The 20,650-nt window shown below is 39.4% G+C and overlaps 1 protein-coding gene across 1 annotated transcript; it reads right to left on the bottom strand.

Moving 5' to 3' along the window:
• Positions 1–517: 517 nt before the first annotated feature.
• Positions 518–20,142, bottom strand: cds2 (CDP-diacylglycerol synthase (phosphatidate cytidylyltransferase) 2). Its single transcript, XM_026186771.1, has 13 exons — positions 19,916–20,142; positions 14,065–14,207; positions 12,949–13,045; positions 12,141–12,238; positions 9,921–10,060; positions 8,529–8,587; positions 7,376–7,458; positions 7,175–7,262; positions 6,935–7,003; positions 5,964–6,116; positions 5,572–5,691; positions 5,218–5,321; positions 518–1,880 (listed from the first exon to the last, which is right to left on the bottom strand). The coding sequence occupies exons 1-13, from the start codon at positions 19,985–19,987 to the stop codon at positions 1,742–1,744; spliced, it is 1,365 nt and encodes a 454-aa protein (XP_026042556.1). The 5' UTR covers positions 19,988–20,142; the 3' UTR covers positions 518–1,741.
• Between the last annotated feature and the right edge of the window lie 508 nt (positions 20,143–20,650).

The following is a 20,650-nucleotide window of genomic DNA, read 5'->3' on the forward strand; positions in this document are numbered from 1 at the left end:
AACAATGTGGTGGTCCTTAAACATCCCCAGATTGTGTGTGAAATCAGAAAAGAAGCCAGCTTTAATGAAGTCCCAGCTTTTATATTTTATCGTTAAATCCAATACACACACACACACACACACACACACACACACACACACACACACACACACACTTGAAAGTGGCAAAAATAAATTTTTTTTTTTAAAAAAGCCGCCACTGGAAAAGGGAATGAACTGCAATACGTACACAATAACGGATTGTATTGGCCAAAGTTTCACCCAATGAGACGGCAACAGGCCACAAATAAATCAAGTTGATCAGTCAGTATCGATATGCCGTTTGTGCTGCGCTCAAGCGGTGAAAAACAGTGACATCACAGCACGCACAAGCAGCTGGTGGCAGTGTAGAAACCCTAACTGTGGCACTGTTACACATTCCAGCTGTCAGAGGGAGTAGCCATAATGCAACGATCCCGCTGTACCTTACAGTCAACAAGCAACAGACCACAAAAATAAAAACAAACAAACAAACATGTAAAACAAACGTAGCCAGCTCTATTTGTGACATCATTTCTGCTGAACAGCAACAAGATGATAATGTAGCTTTTATGCTCCGTAAACACAAAACCACCAATAGTTGAACTCAAAGACTTGATGGACCTAAAGTGGACCTGTCCTCCCTCCCTCACTCACATACATACATTAATAACCATGGCTAACCTTTCAAACATGAGGTCAGTGCATGTGCAATCTCTGGGAGTTGTCTGGCTTTAGAAAGCTTCCCCCCCATTCTTGGCTCAGTGTGATATAAAGTCTGTTTATGCGCAGCAGCCAATCAGAACAAAGTTTAAAAAGGAAGGAAGCTGAAACAACTCGTTTCCGAAAATGAACTGAGGAGCTGCAGCAAGGCCTGGGGTAGGATATATAAGGAATTGTGAATCACATAAAGCTACCATCCAAGAGCTGGAACAAAGCATTAGAGGTCCCCTTCAAGTCTAATTTAGTCATTCACCTTTGATTTCGGCACAATAACGTCTTAAAGATTTGGCCAAGCATGAGAGGCTTTGATGAATGGCAGAAAAAAACAAAGACAAAAAATGTACATGGCAGATGGCGATGGTGAATTTAGCCTGACTTTAAAAAAAAAAAAGAAAGAAAGAAAAAAAGACAACATTAAGATATAATAGAACCATACCAAATATAAAAACATCTATTTATAAATAGAAAAACTCACAATAAAGAAAATTACCCTTAAATTAGAGGGAGGGTGCAGTAGAGTAAGAATACAGTGAGTAACAGCGCTGAGAGCAGTGCATTGAAATAATAAAAAAAGAACAATAAAATATCGACACACATTAATAATAAGGTATATATAGAGGATATTGTGTGTACAGGTAGAAATGTACAGCAAACCAACATTTTGTTTAACAGTGTAACTAGATAGAGGTTGATGGTAATGGAAATGTGTAAAAGTACAGTAATTCACAAACTCAACCTGAAAACACTGGTGTCAGAAACATGATTCACAGACTGTAGGAACACAGACAAGCATGACTCCCACACCCACATGAAATGGAATGACCCAAGGCTGTCGATTTTGTGGTTTTCGGTTTGTTTTTCTTGGATGTGTTCTCGCTCACGCAAAAGCACTGAGTCTTCCCAGAGCTCCAGGGGTGCGCGGGGCTCCCTGGGTGCCGCTGCCCTCCTTTCCCGTCTCTCCCCTCCTCTTAGGGCGAGCAAGCTGTGGTTGTTGGCGGCTCTAAGCTGCGGCGGCCTCCTCCAGCGCTGGCAGCAGGCCTTTCTCGGTCAGGTGAGCCTTCAGGGAATTGAAGATGTAGAGCTGCTGATCTGGACGGAGGGCCAAGAGCTGCTGGATCACCTTGGTGGGGTTAGGGCCCCTGAAAGAAGGTGGAGAAATGCTTAGGCACAAATGTACTTAAAGTTTTATCCAGAAACCACTGCCTTTAAAAATAATTTCTAAGAAAAAAAAGGTGGGGACACAACTTATAAGACTTATTTTAAATGCAGTACAGAGTGCGGACAGAAAAGCAGGTTTGGTGTAGGGAGGGAGTGGGTTGACTCAAAGCCTGGCCTCTGCAGTGTACTTTGGCTTATGGGTCATCTGCTCAACCAGTGGAAATACAGTGAGTTGGTTGATTAGTAACATGTTGATTCGAGACACGATGAGTCTTTCAGAAACTTGCAAAGAAACCACTAAACATACAATTATAGACCAACTAGCATATGACACTTATCTTTTATCAAGTATGACTTTTTTTAATTGTTCTGCAAAGATATTAAGGTTAACAGACAAATGAAAAAGTGTACATTTAAAGTAGTGATCACCCAATTTTTCTTTACCATGTTTATATGTAACAGGAGACTTATTCTATTCTGTACATACAGTAACAGGATATAAACAGTACAGTATGAAAACTGCACAGACCTATTGATTCATGTCAGGTGATGCAATGTGTTATGATCCATGCTCACTGTGTGATTTTTGGTTTGCCTCAGGATTTGTGTGGGTGTATGTGCAGAGAGTGCAGGGATGGAGTCTGCTGATTGGTTCAAGTCTCTGAACTGGACGCCATGATGGACACGACCACCTTAGAGTGTTTTCACACCTGTAGTTCTTTCTTTCTTTTTGTAAACTTGTCGTTTATTTTTTTCTTTTATTGTCTAGTTTGTTTTCACACAGAAAAATTTAACTGTGTTTAGCGAACCAAAACGTGTCCTACGAATCAGCTGAAAATGTTCAGTCTGCTCATAGGTCAGGTGTCTGGGGCAGGAGAAACAAAAGTAAATACAGCAAGAGGGTAGGGCTGTTCGAGATAACGATATGACGATATAAAAACGTCTATGTTTCATTTCACGCTATCGTTTGTTTCGTGGTGTCGCAAAATAAACTGTTTACAGCAATATTTTCTCATCGTTTTGATGGTCACTGTAGTGGCTATATTAATTTATTAAAGTTCTCTCTTTCTCTTATATTTAATATAACCACACTAAGGATGGACAAGCGCCTGTTTTTATGTGTTGTCAATAGCAACAACGACAGTAAAACCATCGCGTGTCTGCTTGTTTATTTTCCACATTAACCTTTCACAATAAAGCTCAAGATCCTGTTGAGACTTTTCAAAATAAACAGAATCACATGAAAAAGTATGCACTGAGAACTGAGAATCAGTGGCATTTAAAAGTTGAGCCTGAGGCTTTGAAAACTTCCGTATCTGTCATGCAAATAGTTTTACTAAATACTGATTATACACTGTAAATTAGAGCTGGGCGATAGAACGATAACGATATGTATCGCGATATAACTTTTACTCGATAGAGAAATTAAGCTATCGCGATAGACCTCGCCGCTCTTGTCCTCTTAAAAAAATAAAAAATAAAAAAATAAAAAATAAAAAAGGTCAGCCAATCCAAACTAAGTAGCGCAGAGCCGAACCAATCACAGCCGCAGCGTCACGTCGCGTGACTTGTTACGTACAGCACAAGTGCCAAGCCGCACGTGTGTTTGTTTGGGAAGCAGCCAGCGGGTAATGGAGGAAATGAGTGTGCCGACTAGAAAAATCAACCGAGCGTGACCGAAGAGAAAACAGATGACGGTTCCAACGCCGGAGAGATTGTCGAACGGAAGAGCCATAGAAGTTCCGTAGTGTGAAGGTATTTCGGCTATTTCAAGTCTGACAAAAAACAGAGTAGCGTGCACTGTAAATTGTGCCGAAAGCAAGTCTGGAAATACAATAAACTGGTGCATGCGTCACACTGCGCCACGTTATTGTTTCGGTGAAATGAATTTCTACAATACTGTTACTGTTAATTCTACTCTCTGCAGTGTTTAAATGCTTACATATACACACAGTTACTGTCCGTCCACACACACGACTCTGTTCTGCTTCTATGCCCCAGCTTTGTTTACTTTTTCCCACCGAGGCTTCTAGACTTCTGATTGGCCAACATTTCTGCACGGTTAGGAATCTAGCTCCACCTGCTGCTTTGGCATGTTCCTAGCAGCGTTTTTCTTCATTTCTGCCTTTATGTGTGGACGGGATTATTTTTTAAAACGAAAACGGAAAATCTCCGTTTTCAAAAATACCCGTGTACGTGTGGACGTAGCCTCAGTCTCTGACTGGAAGCGCTAATTCGTCATTCGGCTTTTGTCAGACTAAAGTAACTGTTAAAACTGTTTGAAAAGCTCAGCTATACAACAAGGAGAGATTGAGAATTTCCTTTTAGTTCTCAGTTTATTTGATATTGACAAAAGTTAGTCAGTTTTGTCTGTTCTTCTGTAAAACAAACTAAGATTTATTTTTAGAATTAATATTTTGTTTCTAAGTGGAATTGACAATTTAGTCTGTTTCGTTTGTTCTATTTTGAAACTTAAACGCTTTAGCGGCTGCCTTTTGTGTAGTTTGCAATATTTGCCTTTATTTATCTGAAAAAGTCTCATGTTCCTTAAGTACATCTACCCTGTTGAACTTATTATGGGAAATAAATATTTAAATAAAAACAAGCTGCTGATTATTTCACATTTTACTTGTGAGCAACGGCACATTTAAATCTTACAAATATAGTTATTTGGCTTATATCGTGATAGATATCGTTATCGCCTGAAATTAAAAAAACATATCGTGATATGAAAAAAATCTCATATCGCCCAGCTCTACTGTAAATACTGAGCACCTTATTGGAGATTAGTAGGAGTGAGAAGCGCTTCGTGTGAATGCGTTTGTCTTGTATTTTTAAAAGCTAAGAGTAGCAAGTTATTGTTTGCTGTTAAACATAGAGAGCTAACTGCACAGTACTGCTAAATAAGCCCACCTTAACTAATGTTAGCAGTCACTAAGACCACTGATTCTCCTCATATCACAGATAAATTCATCATTTCTCCTGATCTTCTGTTCCTGGTCTACTTATTAGCCCAATAGGCTATTAAATGTAAGGCTGTGGTCCATGTCTGCAACGTTCACCATATCCACAAAAGTTGAAACTGACAAATCAAGATTTGCAATTTCTCCTGGATGTGCCTTATTCAACCTCACTTCACAGAAACCATCCCTTCAGTCTGTGCAGACGGTGAACATTAGCTTACACTGAACTACTAGGTTTTATTACAAGCTTTAACGCTGCTTAAGCAACATAAAGAGCATGTAAAGGACAAAGACTGACAACAAGCAAGATGAAATACATTATATTATATTTTAAACTTCATAAATATATGCTTACCTAATGAAGCTAGCAATGTAGACATTAACAAATGTGGCCATGAGGTACTGGCAGTCAAATCTGTCCATAATGCCTCCGTGACCTGGGATGGTGTTTGCAAAATCCTGAAAGATGACATACAAGCTTAAAGCTACAAAAGACATGACATTCTGTGCGTGTGTGCGTTTTTAAAAGCCTTGCTTATATGCTCTGTATCTCTTTCAGAGCCTACTCCGTGGTAGGTTCTTTCTCTTTTCCAAAAATGGCCCAGAACAAAGTGTCACAATGGCTTAAGAAACACAAACACTGCTTGATAATCATAGGCCACATCCAACTTATGTGTGGTGAATAGTTTCTGTTGGTCCACATCCATACCTTGATTTTGAAAGCTCTCTTGAAGCCGCTAGCAAAGAAGCCACCAAAGGGTCCCACGATGGAGGCAAAGGAGGAGAGGGCAATGCTGTGGATCTGGAATGGATACAGGCGCACTGTGGTCTGTGGAAACATAGGACACGTTACATCCAATCTTGTTGAAACTCACAACTTGGGCCTGACAGTTTTAATAAGATATTGCCTTGTGTTTGCTCTAGGTGGGTATAAAACTTTGTATACTGTGTTTCAAGCTGTAACAGGCTGTAAGGTTTCCTTTAGCGCTGTTCAATAAAATTCTACAAGCTCTGCATACTTTTAATGTGTTGGTGAGAGGACTGTAAGAAGCCTAAATACTGGCACAGGATGAACCGCAACAAATAGCCACTGAATCTTACCCATCCGGTGACAGACTCCAGCATACTGGGGAGGAAGTAGTCCTGGAGCTGAAACAGCTCTGATGGCTCACAATCCACCTGGAAGCTGTTGGAGTCGTTGTTGAACTCCACCGGACACACAAAGTAGCGATAGCCAGCCATGACGTAGGAGAGCTGTGAAGAGAGCAAAGTTATGCTTCAATCGTGTCACTTGTCACCAACTAACTGGACAGAGATCAGAACTGACTGCTTTCCTGTGTTCTCGGCCCAGCCAGTCAGCCTTCCCACATGACCAATTACAAAGGAGTTTGTGCATGCATGTGCACAGTGCCGGCACCAGTAACGCATTAATGTGTCATTAGTATGGAAACTAGACGCTGTGACTGGAGACAACAACAGCTACAGCAAACCCAGTATAAAACTACACTTAATACACCCTCACCCAGCTGAACATGGGCATTTTAAAAAAGCTACCAAAGCCAAAGAGGCTAAAGCTAAAGATATCCAGAGCTCAGAGCAATCAACCTCAGCGTGAGTCTCAGCCACAAACATTTGTGATGAGTGCATGTTTAACTAAGTTGAGACAAACACATTGTGTTTGAAATGATTTGCTTCAGAGCTCATTACGCCCCGGAAATATGACACATACAGAAACTGAAGTGATGAACAATGATCCCCTCGAGGCCTACAGGTAAACGATGGGGTGGCAGCAGGGTTAGAACCGCAGACACCCACACAAGGAAGCAGTCGCAATGATGTTAGAGTGAGAGCTGAGAAGATGCAGCTTAAACAGGCATCTAAATCAGGAAGGTGCGGCTGGTATATGACATGAGGAGAGTGAGTTTTTCTGCCCTACACAGCTGATTTTACTCCATTTAACCATAATTCATTGTGAGATAAATACCACTTTGCATATTCAAGCAGCTCCTACAGAATGCTACACCGCTAAGAGCTAAAAGGAAAAAAATAAATAAATAAAATTCACATCCTACCATGATTCCAAAAACTATGGTGGAGAAGAATCCACCGATGAAGCCCTCCCAAGTCTTCTTAGGCGACAGCTGCAACAGCCAGTATCAAAGAAATCATACACCACCATACAGAGCACAACAGCCTTTAGGTGATTTGCTACATGCATCAATAATTCACAATAAACATTATATTAAAAACATTAAACATTTATGTATTTGCATTCCATGTTTAAGCAGCTTCAAACGTTCAAAATAACCAACCTTGATAAGAGGGGTTCGCCCAAAGAAGAAACCAAACATGTAGGCCATGATGTCATTACAGATCACACAAGAAATGGGCACAATGAACCTGATCACACAAAGAACAGTTTACATGGCAGGTGTATGGATATTTGCATTAAGGTGCAAAATAACTGAATTTTAATTAGATTTAGAGAATTGGATAAGGAGCCTTTAACGTACCAGATCATTCCCTCAAACAGGTTGTGAATGATGAGGTGAGACTGGGTCACAACAATCAGGAGAGTCACATGGGTCCAACCAAACTGTGCAGACGGGCACAAGATCAATGACGTGTAGTTAAATTCATACATTTTTGGACAATGACACAGGCTCTGTAAATTTTGTTTATAATCAGTGTCACGCAGAAGAGTTTTATCTGTATTGATTGTTTAACTAGCGTTTCTCACTTGTTAGTCTATAAGAGCATAACAGGGTACAAATATTTGTTATGTTTTAACCTTGTTGTGAAGCACTTTGTTTTAAATGTGCTATATAAATACAGTTGTATTGTATTGTATTAGTACCTGCTGGTCATGTTTTAGATGGTTTTTACAAGCCTTTGTGTTACCAAAAAAAAAACAAAAAAAAAAAACTGTTACTGTGTTTCCATTCGGGTGTTTTTCTTAAGACCACTAGTGTTTCAACATAAACCTGCCCCACTGTAAACACACAGCTGGATCCTTTTACTTTGGTACATCGACAACATTATTTCAACTATGGCTGCCCGTCCCTGAGCCTGGTTCTTCTTTCTGGTTCTTCCTGTTAAAAGGGAGTTTTTCCTTCCCACTGTCACCAAAAAAGACTGTTGGATTTTCCTCTGTATGTATTATTGGAGGGTCTACCTTACAATATAGAGCGCCTTGAGGCGACTGTTGTTGTGGTAAAACTGAACTGAATTGAACTGTGACAAAGACGTATTCAAGATATATGTTGCGCTAACTGTTGAGGAAGTCTTTTTTTTTTTTTAACATAATTCAATATTTTTATTGATTCAACTGTAACTACAGCTATTCTTTCATTAGCTTAGATTAAGCAGGTCTGGAGATGATTCTACATGTTGGATTTGGCCTCCACAAAATGGAGGTCAAAGTTGCTCTCAATGCAAAGGAAACAACATTTCATAACCTGCCAACAGTAAAACAAATCTGACAGAAATAGCAGGCACATTAGGTATGGCCAAATCAAAGTGGAATGTACTAGTGGGGGGTTTTTTCTGCAGGATCCGTCTCTGACCCAATTTCCCTTTTACTTGAGGGTTTATATTTTAGCTAGCCTCATGAATAAGCCAGTAGCCTTGAGGCAGGATGCACGGAGTATGCAGGGCAGCACTTACCATGTAAAACTGAAGGCGGTAATGTTTCTTCACCAAACTCAGCACAAACATACAGAAACCTGCAACAACAGGACGACTTATTAAGACACACAGACCAACAGCATCTGTAAAGAGGAGGAAACCTCCTTAAGGTCATCTTTGGTCAAACTGATTCAATCTAGCTTGACTTATTTCACAGCATGCCTACTTTAGGATGCAGTGAATATTTTTCTTTTACGTGACTGAGGAAACGAGAGGATGTTGTAAAGCAAAGAATATCTGAGAAAATGTGGCCTGAACGGAAGTTGACTCAGACATACTGACGCTGTTGGTTTCCTGGACTCTTCAGACTGACAGTAAAGCTTCTTCAAGCAAGACATTAAGATGTACAGGATGACAAAACTCTGCATTAAATGTCACTTCAAATCACGAGCTTCAGAGCATTTGTGCTCAAAGTCATAACGGGCCATTCAATTGCACCTTAAATCTAGTAGGTAAGACAGTCTGGGTGCTTCCTTCCTCCCCACATCCTGTTTGGCATCAGCAAGAAGCTATAGTAGTAATGTATTACTAACTGACAAAGAAGTACAGGAAGTGGAACATCTAAAGTTAGCATAGTAACTGAAACAATAAGCTTTGAACTAACCAACATATAAAACCTTGAGACTCATTTTTCCATCAAAGCATGCCTGTGTGCTTCCACCAATCAGTCAAGTCCTAGTTTACATCACTTGAAACTCAAATAACATAACTGAATAATATGATATGTATTAATATATAAATTCACTGGTTATAACCAAAAATACCAAATTTGAAGAAACAACCTTGAGAGATATCTGAAATAGAATTACAACACACACACACACACACACACACACACACGATGTAGCATTCTAAATATGTACACAGCTTATTGCAACTCAGATTCCTCTTTCATCTCTAATGTATTTATCAAATGCAGTATTCATAACTGTTTTTATTCTATTTTTAAAATGAGCATTTTTTCTATTTATATATGTGGGTTTTTCTGTTCGGCATCTGTTGGTGATAGTAAAGGAACAATTTCATTGTACAGGGAAACATTTTTCTTTACTGTGCATACAACAATAAAACTTTGAACAGTTGAATGACTCATGGAAATATTACTGATTGTAAATGTATTTTGTTGAGTCAGACTGACCAATCACTGACATCTCTTAAAAGAAATTTGACACTTCTGGTTGCTATGACAATGTAAACTGCATCTAATGTCTGTTTATTGATTGTGCACTTATCTCATGTTCAGCAGTTTGTTTTAGTGTAATAAACATTTATTATAAGTCATTACTGAATAACTTGGAAGAATGTTTGTTGTGGGCAGCTGGCATGATGACGTTAACACAGAATCTACAGCAGGACTTTGTGTCTTTCTACCTGTGAGGTAGAGCGCGAAGGAGATGAAGCGGTGGTATTTGCTGAGGATGCGAAGGGGTTCCTCCCTCTGAACCAGTGTGAAGAAATAATCTGTCACGGTCTCACCATAGAAGAAGTAGTTCACACACAGCAGGAAGTACCTGTAATTCAAAGGGTTAGAGTAAATGTACGCAGCTGATGGTGTTGTCACAGCAGCTAATCAGACTCTGAATTCAATATGCCAGCGGGGGGAAAAACACAAATACAAATAAATCAACAAGGCTGACTAACTTCTCTTCATGAAAACTGCAGACAGCTAAAAGTTTACACCTGTACATGGAGAACAGTGTTCCAAGGAGTTTGAGTTTCCTGGCATAGTGAATATCAGGATTACACTACACTATAAACCACTACTGCTACAAATCAAACAGCACTGATGATTCATTGTAATTCTGCTATAATATACAGTGGGGCAAAAAAGTATTTAGTCAGCCACCGATTGTGCAAGTTCCCCCACTTAAAATGATGACAGAGGTCAGTAATTTGCACCAGAGGTACACTTCAACTGTGAGAGACAGAATGTGAAAAAAAAAATCCATGAATTCACATGGTAGGATTTGTAAAGAATTTATTCGTAAATCAGGGTGGAAAATAAGTATTTGGTCACCTCAAACAAGGAAAATCTCTGGCTCTCACAGACCTGTAACGTCTTCTGTAAGAAGCTTTTCTGTCCCCCACTCGTTACCTGTATGAATGGCACCTGTTTGAACTCATCTGTATAAAAGACACCTGTCCACAGCCTCAAACAGTCAGACTCCAAACTCCGCCATGGCCAAGACCAAAGAGCTTTCGAAGGACACCAGGAAAAGTATTGTAGACCTGCACCAGACTGGGAAGAGTGAATCTACAATAGGCAAGCAGCTTTGTGTGAAAAAATCAACTGTGGGAGCAATCATCAGAAAATGGAAGACATACAAGACCACTGATAATCTCCCTCGATCTGGGGCTCCACGCAAGATCTCATCCCGTGGGGTCAAAATGATCATGAGAACGGTGAGCAAAGATCCCAGAACCACACGGGGGGACCTGGTGAATGACCTGCAGAGAGCTGGGACCAAAGTAACAAAGGTCACCATCAGTAACACACTACAACGGCAGGGAATCAAATCCCGCAGTGCCAGACGTGTTCCGCTGCTGAAGCCAGTGCATGTCCAGGCCCGTCTGAAGTTTGCCAGAGAGCACATGGATGATACAGCAGAGGATTGGGAGAATGTCATGTGGTCAGATGAAACCAAAGTAGAACTTTTTGGTATAAACTCAACTCGTCGTGTTTGGAGGAAGAAGAATACTGAGTTGCATCCCAAGAACACCATACCTACTGTGAAGCATGGGGGTGGAAACATCATGCTATGGGGCTGTTTTTCTGCCAAGGGGACAGGACGACTGATCCGTGTTAAGGACAGAATGAATGGGGCCGTGTATCGTGAGATTTTGAGCCAAAACCTCCTTCCATCAGTGAGAACTTTGAAGATGAAACGAGGCTGGGTCTTCCAACATGACAATGATCCAAAACACACCGCACGGGCAACAAAGGAGTGGCTCCGTAAGAAGCATTTGAAAGTCCTGGAGTGGCCTAGCCAGTCTCCAGACCTCAACCCCATAGAAAATCTGTGGTGGGAGTTGAAAGTCCGTGTTGCTCGGCGACAGCCCCAAAACATCACTGCTCTCGAGAAGATCTGCATGGAGGAATGGGCCAAAATACCAGCTACTGTGTGTGCAAACCTGGTAAAGACCTATAGTAAACATTTGACCTCTGTTATTGCCAACAAAGGTTATGTTACAAAGTATTGAGTTGTATTTTTGTTATTGACCAAATACTTATTTGCCACCCTGATTTACCAATAAATTCTTTACAAATCCTACCATGTGGATTCATGGATTTTTCTTTCACATTCTGTCTCTCACAGTTGAAGTGTACCTCTGGTGCAAATTACTGACCTCTGTCATCATTTTAGGTGGGGGAACTTGCACAATCGGTGGCTGACTAAATACTTTTTTGCCCCACTGTATAATCTTTAAGATACTGCTAATTTAAAATGGGTTGATAACAAACCTCAGGACATCTGTAACGAAGTAAAAACATGAGACAATACAATAAGAAAGAAGCCAACATGGACATTTGCTTTTAATATCCCATTCTTTGTCTTGCCAAGTGAACACTGTGTGTGTCTGTGTCCTCACCAGCTCAATGTCCTGAACCACGGCAGGTCGTAGGAGTGGTACACACTGTAACCAATGGTAATGATTTCCTGGAAGCATTTTATCTGGACACAGAGGACCTGCGTAGATAAAACACTGTGTCAGCAGCACAAAGGCAAAATATTGATAGGACAAACCAGAACGGGCTTTTGGGGTGACAGAAAACATGGCAAGATCAGTCAAAGTACAGTAGAAGATACCGGTTACTTTATCTGACAGAAATGGATGAATATTCCACAGTCCAATAGTCTGAATGTATTGATGAGCAACACTGTGGATCACACTTGTGTAAATAAGACCACAATAAACAAAACTAGTTAATAAAGATCATTATTACAACACTGCTGATTCTCCACTGGCTCTGTTAAACCTCTTTGCAGGGCACCAAATACTCTGTGCAGGAAAAACCCTGAGCACAACTCAGTGTGTGTGACACAGTATGGTGTCCTACTGACACAAAATGGCTGACAGGCCTATTTTCAGGGTATTCCCTGATGACGGAGCCAACTATCCTGCAAATGATTAGAGAAACTGGATCCTCTTTAATCCACAATACTATGATTTTAATTTTCTTTAAAAAATAAACTGACTGCGCTGCTTAGAGTAGCTCTGAACATTAACACGTCTTCTATATATACTCAGTGAGAAAAAGTCTGATTCGTAACACGATTCATCTTAACTGAAATAATTTTGTATCAAAAAGCTTAATTTGTCTCAAATCACAAACGATGGCTCTAAAAGTGGAATGACAAGTCAAGTCAAGCAGGACAAATCAGTAGTTTGTACTCACAATCATCATAAGCACCATGGGGCCCAAGTAGATGATGAAGAAGAAGAAGGAGATCATGGCTAGTGTTAGGATGCCTCGCACCCACCAGTTCTTCCATCTGAAGAAAAGACATAAACATGACACTGGCAAAATGACAATACAAAAAAATTAAAAAAGCAACAAGCGAGTTGTATTTTAAACGTAAGCACAACTGAAAGAGCCTGGGCCAAAACTTTTACTTATATTATGTTATCAAAAAGGCCAAAATCATTCAAATATGTGACGAGGAATTCCTTTGTATGAATCATGACACCTCCACGGTGGCAACGCGGCTTGGCATCCACACGTACCCGGGTATTTTTGAAAACGCAGATTTTTCTATGCGTTTGCACCTTTCGTCCACACGTAAATGGCGTTTTCGGTCACTGAAAACAGAGATTTTTAAAAACTCCTGCCAGGGTGGAGATTTTCAAAAACTCCATTGTTGCATTTACGTTTGGACGAGGAAAACAGAGAAAACGCAGCGTCAAAGGTGTGCGCCTTTTTCACGTCACACGTTATCGTTTCGGTGAAATGGATTTCTACAATAGCGGACTTAGACAATACTGTTAACTTTACTCTCTGCAATGTTTAAATGCTTACATATACAACACAGTTACTGTCCCTCCACACATAGAAGCAGAACTGAGTTCTATGCGCCATCTTTGTTTACTCTTTCCCACCCAGGCTTCTAGACTTTTGATTGGCCAACATTTCTACACGGATAGAAATATATCGCTAACTGTTGCTTTGGCATGTTCCTAGCAGCCTGGACGGGATTTTAAAAAAATAAATTAAAAATAAAAAAAAATAAAAAAAATAAAAAAAAACAGAAAATCTCAATTTTCAAAAATACCCGTGTACGTGTGGACGTAGCCTTACATGCAGTCCAGAAAAAACCCGGGGTTCTTGTTTAGGTAGGTGGGTTTAAAATGAGCGCATAGCAACTCACAGTACACAGACAATGGGGGTGTTCGATATCAATAAACAAGACTGAGCGTGTTCCGGCCCTAGGAAGAGGACGCATCTTTACGTTCATAGCTTTAAAACACACTGCAAACAGCTTGCAGTTTATATTTCCTTTGATACTCAGCATACCTTGAAGAGAGTCCAGACAGCGCCTTATTTAAAACCTCAGGGGTGTCGTCAGGAGGGACCGGCACCTCTGGGACACCAGAGTCCACTTTGGACTCACTGTCTGACACCCCCTCTTTTTCTGCCTTCAGTTCATTGTCCGAACCCTGCAAACAGACAAAAACAGAGAAGAACTTGAAGAAATGGAAGATTTGGCTCTGAAAGGGAACTATTCTAATATAACCATAACAGAACATTTAGATATGTGCTGTTTAATCATAGATCACGGATGAACTTAGGAGAGTTTACCTTTTCTCTCTGAGCTATCCAGGAATATGATGCATGTCTGTTTTTTTACATATTTACAGGAGCAATGAGCTGGTGCTGTGATCACGCGATAAAATACCTGGGTAAGTAATCTCTTGGTACTTTTTGCCCAACACTCATATGACACATTTGTGACACATGTGACAAAAAAAAAAAAAAAAAAAAAAAAACACCACCTTTACCCAAAATGGTAACATATGCAACTCTAAAAACTCCCCACCCCACAAACACTTTATTACCATTACTGCATGAAAACCAGGCTGGTTAGAACTAACAGCATGTCAACCTGCACAGATGTTTTCAGTTCTGCCAGTTACTCAGGTTGAGGTGAGGTGGTGGTTGTGAAAACACCACACAATTTCAAAATAACAGTGAAGTGGTTCTTCTCCAACAGTTTCAGTAAAAAATAAAAATTAAAAAATAAAAAAAACTTTAAAAAAAAAACTGAATACGTGAGATGTTTGTTGGCTGCTGGCATCTGTAATATTTTCCATCTTCACACAGCACCAATGTATTATAAAACTATCAAAAATAAACAATTTAAAAACAAAAACAGTGATGCTAGGCTACTGCTTTAGGAGAAAAAGAGCCGCATATGTGTGTGTGTGTGTCTGTGGTGATAGTGGGTGTGTAACAAATGGACAGATGGAATATGGAGAGGATAATGCTTACTATTACATACTTAATGCAAGAATATTAAGAAGTCTTTATAATAAGACCTTTTTTACTTTTTAAGATCCGTTTAACAAACGAGAAGAGAGGAAAAAACAGCTCCGACGTGTGCAGGCTTACTTTCAAATAAAACATCATTTTGCAGGTCTATTTGAGTCCCACTTTCAAATAATCATGAAAACTATTTGTATGCAATTATGACTTCAGTCCACTTCAGTGTGCTGTCATCTTGTTTTCTCATCAAGCCGCAGGCAGAAATCAACCATCCAGCCCTGAGCATAAAGTAAAATTGCATCAAGTGTCCAAAACTACATGTATCGTGTCTCTTGCTCGTTCGCAAATCCTTAAATACATGTGGACGAATCGCCTGATACGCGCAGATGACATCGCATGCCCACATGGAGTTTTGAGACTAATTTAAAGCTGTCAGCTTCACACAGATCCGCAAATGTAAGCTGCGTTTCAGTCCCAGTGTGAAACAAATATGTACAAATCATTGCTTGTAACACATTTGCAACACTTTGAGACATATTTCCCTCCATATCGAAAGCATACTTTTTGTATGTTCACGTAAGTATCAGAATGGCAGATTTAGCGCCAGATCCCCCGGCTCCGATGTACAGATACCTCTGGCTAATGCTTAGTGTTCCGAGTTAAGATAAGATAAGATAAGATAAGATAAGATAAGATAAGATAAGATAAGATAAGATAAGATAAGATAAGATAAGATAAGATAAGATAAGATAAGATAAGATAAGATAAGATAAGATAAGATAAGATAAGATAAGATAAGATAAGATAAGATTTATTAGTCCCACAGCTGGGAAATGTGTTTCGTTACAGCAAAAGTGCAAAGTTATGTAGCAGAAATTAGAAAACACTGGAATGCAATAAAATAAAATACTATATACAATAGAATAAAATAGAATAATATAAACAATAGTTTGGCTCGTGGCTGGTAACTAGCTTTCTGGTCTGGGTCCATTAGACTCTCTTTCGTCTGCAGTAGCTACCACTATAAACATACTCTTCTTTTTCTCACTCAAACTTCTGTAACAAACTTTGTGCTGCAGATGTTACCGTTTCTCGCTGTAGCGCACACACACACACACCGCAGAAGCGTAATCCCCTTTCTTTCCCGAGAGAGATGGATGGATGGATACTAAATGTCCGTTAGTGAGTTATTGTGCAAGAGGAGAAATACAAAGCAACAGAGCAATGTTTTCTGAGAAGTGGTTTAGAGCGAACAACAAATTTTGCTCAGGGTGCGTCTGTGTGGAAAAAAAGCAGGAAAAAAAAAAAAAGCATCGGCTTCATCTGAGATGAACATATTATGATTAATGGACTGTCAGTGTACAGTCGTGTGTGGGAGGCTAAACACTGCTCCAAATCATCTCCATCCATATTGTTGATTTCTCAAAACCATCTGTTTGCTAATGAAGGCCTGCCTACAACACTGACTGATCTTTATCCCCCCATAGCGGCAATGCTAAAAAATATGGATGGTTAGCGCTCCTGTGCCAATAATAGAGAGGGTTTTTTAAGGCAGTTTGTTCTTTCACTTCTCATTCATCCCCTGCTGCACTCTCTGCTGCTGGTGACCAAATAAGGCTTGGAGTTGACGCATCAGATTCACCCAGCAGATGGCTGACGTGGTTTTGTGACGCCCACTTGGTCTCACATTCACAATTTGGCAAATAATCCATACTACAGCTGGATATTTATTAGATTAAAAACAAACAAATAACAATGTGTCTTTAAAAAAAAAAAATCTGCCCGTATACTGGACGTTTACATCACCAAATATTATATTAGTCGGGCTCCGGCTTTAATACATAATAATACTTCTTGTTAGGCATGCATCACTCAAATATTGATATCAGTCCAATATGAACTAGCATGATGAGACGTTTGGTTACATGTTGGTGAGATGTTCTATTTAATTCAGTTTCACTTTGTTCTACATTTACTTAGCCACACAGACAAGATATAGATACCTTAGCGTAAAGTCTGCCAAAACAGTGAGGACGAGACATGAACAATATCAGGCTCAAAACACGGATTTGGTAACTTTATAAAAGAAAATGCAGCAAATAAATATATCTTAGAATATAAATTGACTAAATCTGAATGATCAGTTAAATGATAAATGAAAACAGGACCAAAATAAAAAGTATTAAAAATGTATTCAGCGAATTTATCTTCTCTAGTCTAACTTCAGCACTGTGTGATATTTAAAGTCATAACAGTTTCTCTTTTCCTCATCTCAGTCTAAGTGCACCTCATTTTACTGCTCCTCATACAAGTTACAGTAGCAGTGGAGCATCCAGGAGACAAATGAAGTCAAATAATATTAATGGAGTTGGTTGTAACAGGTTATTAGATGCAATAAATACTTATAAGTAACACTGAAGACACACAGACACACAAGTTAGAGAGCAAGAACGACTTATTTGAGCTTTTTACACTAATATCACACCAGTGCTCCTCTAATTTGATATTCTCCATCTGCCCACGCCCCAGGCCAAGGTCTCTGTATCTGAGTTTGGTAAGTAACCCTACTTTTTCTGTTATTCAAACCAACATATTAACACTAAAAACTTGGTTCAAGATAAACAGTTCCTGTGAGCAAGAACTTCAAGTAGAAAAGTTTCTAATAACAAAACGCTGCTCTGTTAAGTTTGCAAGCTTTTTAAGAGAGATTTAATCCAGAGGTTGAGGATCGCATGTTAATGTTGTGAACAAAATAGTGATTCCCTGATTGGCTGCATCATGTTTGTTACAAGTCAGCCAAATATATATTAAAAAACATTGTATGTTTTATAAGACTTAGAAAATTTAATTAAGTTCCCTTCAAATTATATGAAACAGTCACTAGTGTGCACTGCCACCCAGAAGTCAAAACCCAGGAGACGAATGCAGAAGCACACACAAGAATCCACATACACACAGGCCCATTCTCCTTTTCCTGGTTTCTATGGAGACAATATCCGTCATTCAGGATGCTTGAGTTAAAAATAGACGCTCCTTTCACATAAACACTTCTTCCCTTTTATGCTGTCTTGCACATCTGGGTTTGTTTTTTCTTTAATCTCTAACTGATTAGAAAAGGCTGCTTCTGTCAGCCATAAAAGGCCATTTTTATTTGGATCTTATGGTTTTCGTGCAAAGAGGAAAGCGATTCCTTCACAGGGAGGCAGATACAAAAGTGCAGGCTTGTGATCTAGCTTCACCATGCTGGAAAGTAGCCAAAGTAGACAACTGTGATCAAACAGTTTAACTCTACTGACGTCATCAAGACACTGCAGCTATACCATGAGGTTATGTAACCTAATCAAAGACTGAAGCATTCATGCACTTGTGAACTGAATTTCACTATATTTCAAATTATGCAATCCACCATAAAACTACCTCAACAAAAGTAATTTCATCAGCTAATATAACTGTCTTTAGAGCAACTTTTTCTTTAGTAAATTGCGTGATATTACACAGAGTTACAAATGTTTGTCCACATGTGCGCCTCCACCAAGCTAGACTTTTTCAAATAAACCCTGGTTCTGCTCAGGCAAACTACTGATAAATAGTTAACTGCAAATAATCTGGTTGGGTATTCTGTATTGTCAGTGTCAATTTCTTTTATTTCAGCAGAAGTGGACATAAAATGGATACTTTTGTATCAGAATTGTAGCATTATTATTATTATCGAAAATAATACAAATTATTCACCTGATTGCACAACTGCAAGCTCAAGGTCATGAGGTAGGCTGCTCTTAAACAAGTCATGGCAAAAAAGTAAATAATAAAGAACACGTTAAACCAGTCACAGTGCCCTTCCCTGGAAAATTACATTAGCCTGTGTGGCTCGCTGTGAGGATGTCACTAATGCTTCCACTACTTTCTCCAACTGCTTTCAGCTACTCTCCAATTTTCTGTAATTATCTCGTCCTAGATATCCACACGTCTATCACCACGCCCCTTTCTTCATTCAATGCCACGCATCGTCCATGTTGAACTCATAAATGTTGCTTTTATTTCCCCTCACACTGACTGAAACAGCTTAATAACAGTTTGTTAAGAGAGATTAATTATAATATCGTGCTACCCATCAGTCTACGACGCGAAGCAGTGGTTGTTAATGTAACTACAGCTACTAAACACTTTAGCCTAGCAGGGCTCGCGAACATCATCGCTATCGGTCATATCAAACCAAAATTTACAAATATAAATAAATAAATACACAAACAAAATAAAACGTTTAGCTTAACGCTGCTGCTGAACATTTAGCATCGGTGCTAGCTCATAAAGGGCCAACATGGAGACCTTCATCGCTTATTTACCTCTGTGTGCAACGGCGTATGTGGCTAGCTTGCAGCACGCCTTACAAATCTAAGTTTATTATTTTTGGATTTTCTGGTAGACTTCTTAGCATTCAAGAAAAAGCGTCTTCAAATGTATTCAAAGGGTTTTTGTTGGACAAGACCAGCTGCTATACACATCGGCATAACGTAGGTGAAAAGGGCAGCTCCAGAATCGATGAAATTTTAACTTTTGCATTTGGTTTGCTGTTGTTTTCGCAGCGGACGAACACACAGGAAGACGGTGTGTACCACCAGCCAATCAAGTTTAAAATTTGAGTAGTTTGGCGGATGGTTTGTATAGCGTCTTTCAGATGCTTTTAACAGCTTTTACGTTGTAAGATGTGGTTATAAGAGTAAATTGACGACAGCATTGTAAAACTTAAACATGCCTTATTATTCATTCTAACATGACCTTTCTTAGTCACACCAGTCACAGTGTAACGGGAATTTCAAATCGCTCGGTGGCTAGTTAGCGTCAGGACCGCTAAATGGCAGGACTGAGTCCAAGCTAACGTTACCTTGTCCTCTGACGGCTGCTGCTGAAACGTAGGGTCGCTGTCTTTGGGTCCACGGTGCCTCAGCTCTGCCATCTTAGCGGGTCGTGACCTGACGACAACAGCGAAGGTCCTGCGGCTCCCACAAACAACCTCTTTGTTTTTTGGAGACTGACACCTCCTCTGCTAAGCTCCTAGCTAAATTTCTGCAAACACTTTCCACCCAATTCACGATCATTCACTTCCTGTTTTCAAAATAAAACTCCATATTGACTACCCAACATAATGCTAACATGACATTAAAGAATCTTATTTTAGAATAAATATTAATGGTAATATTACAATTCATGCAACATGTAACTCTTTCGGGATTGCTTCAAGAAACTGACCATTTATTATTCTTTATGTTTCTTTCGTCTTTACTGACAGTCTTTAAAAAAATATTAACAATAAGATTATAGGAAATACTTGAAACGTCTCTCAACATGAACTGGTAAACCTCCAGGCTTTATTAACTTGATTTATCCAGAAGTTTCATGTTGTTTCATGTTGCCCAAATATGTAGTGTATATACCGGTATTGCATATTGTACGACTGCAATATGAATCCATGATAAGCTGATACTAAATGTGGCTATTTGTTTCTTCTAAATTCCAATTTCCCTTTTCACCCCAGTTTGTAAAAAAAAAAGTCACATCATAGATTTGTTTTTGTTTTTTTGTTTTTTTCAATCCAGTTGTAGTTAACAACAGTAACGTC

This window comes from Astatotilapia calliptera, chromosome 12 (assembly GCF_900246225.1).
Source record: "Astatotilapia calliptera chromosome 12, fAstCal1.2, whole genome shotgun sequence".
Taxonomy (NCBI): domain Eukaryota; kingdom Metazoa; phylum Chordata; class Actinopteri; order Cichliformes; family Cichlidae; genus Astatotilapia; species Astatotilapia calliptera.

What these genes read in the sequence shown, in the direction of transcription:
- cds2 (XM_026186771.1), bottom strand. Translation starts at nt 19,987, where the DNA reads ATGGCAGAGCTGAGGCACCGTGGACCCAAAGACAGCGACCCTACGTTT. An exon ending in CCATGGTGCTTATGATGATT is followed by an intron (nt 12,239 to 12,948) that starts GTGAGTACAAAC and finishes TTATCTACGCAG; the next exon opens with GTCCTCTGTGTCCAGATAAA. An exon ending in CTTCGCGCTCTACCTCACAG is followed by an intron (nt 8,588 to 9,920) that starts GTAGAAAGACAC and finishes CTGTTGTTGCAG; the next exon opens with GTTTCTGTATGTTTGTGCTG.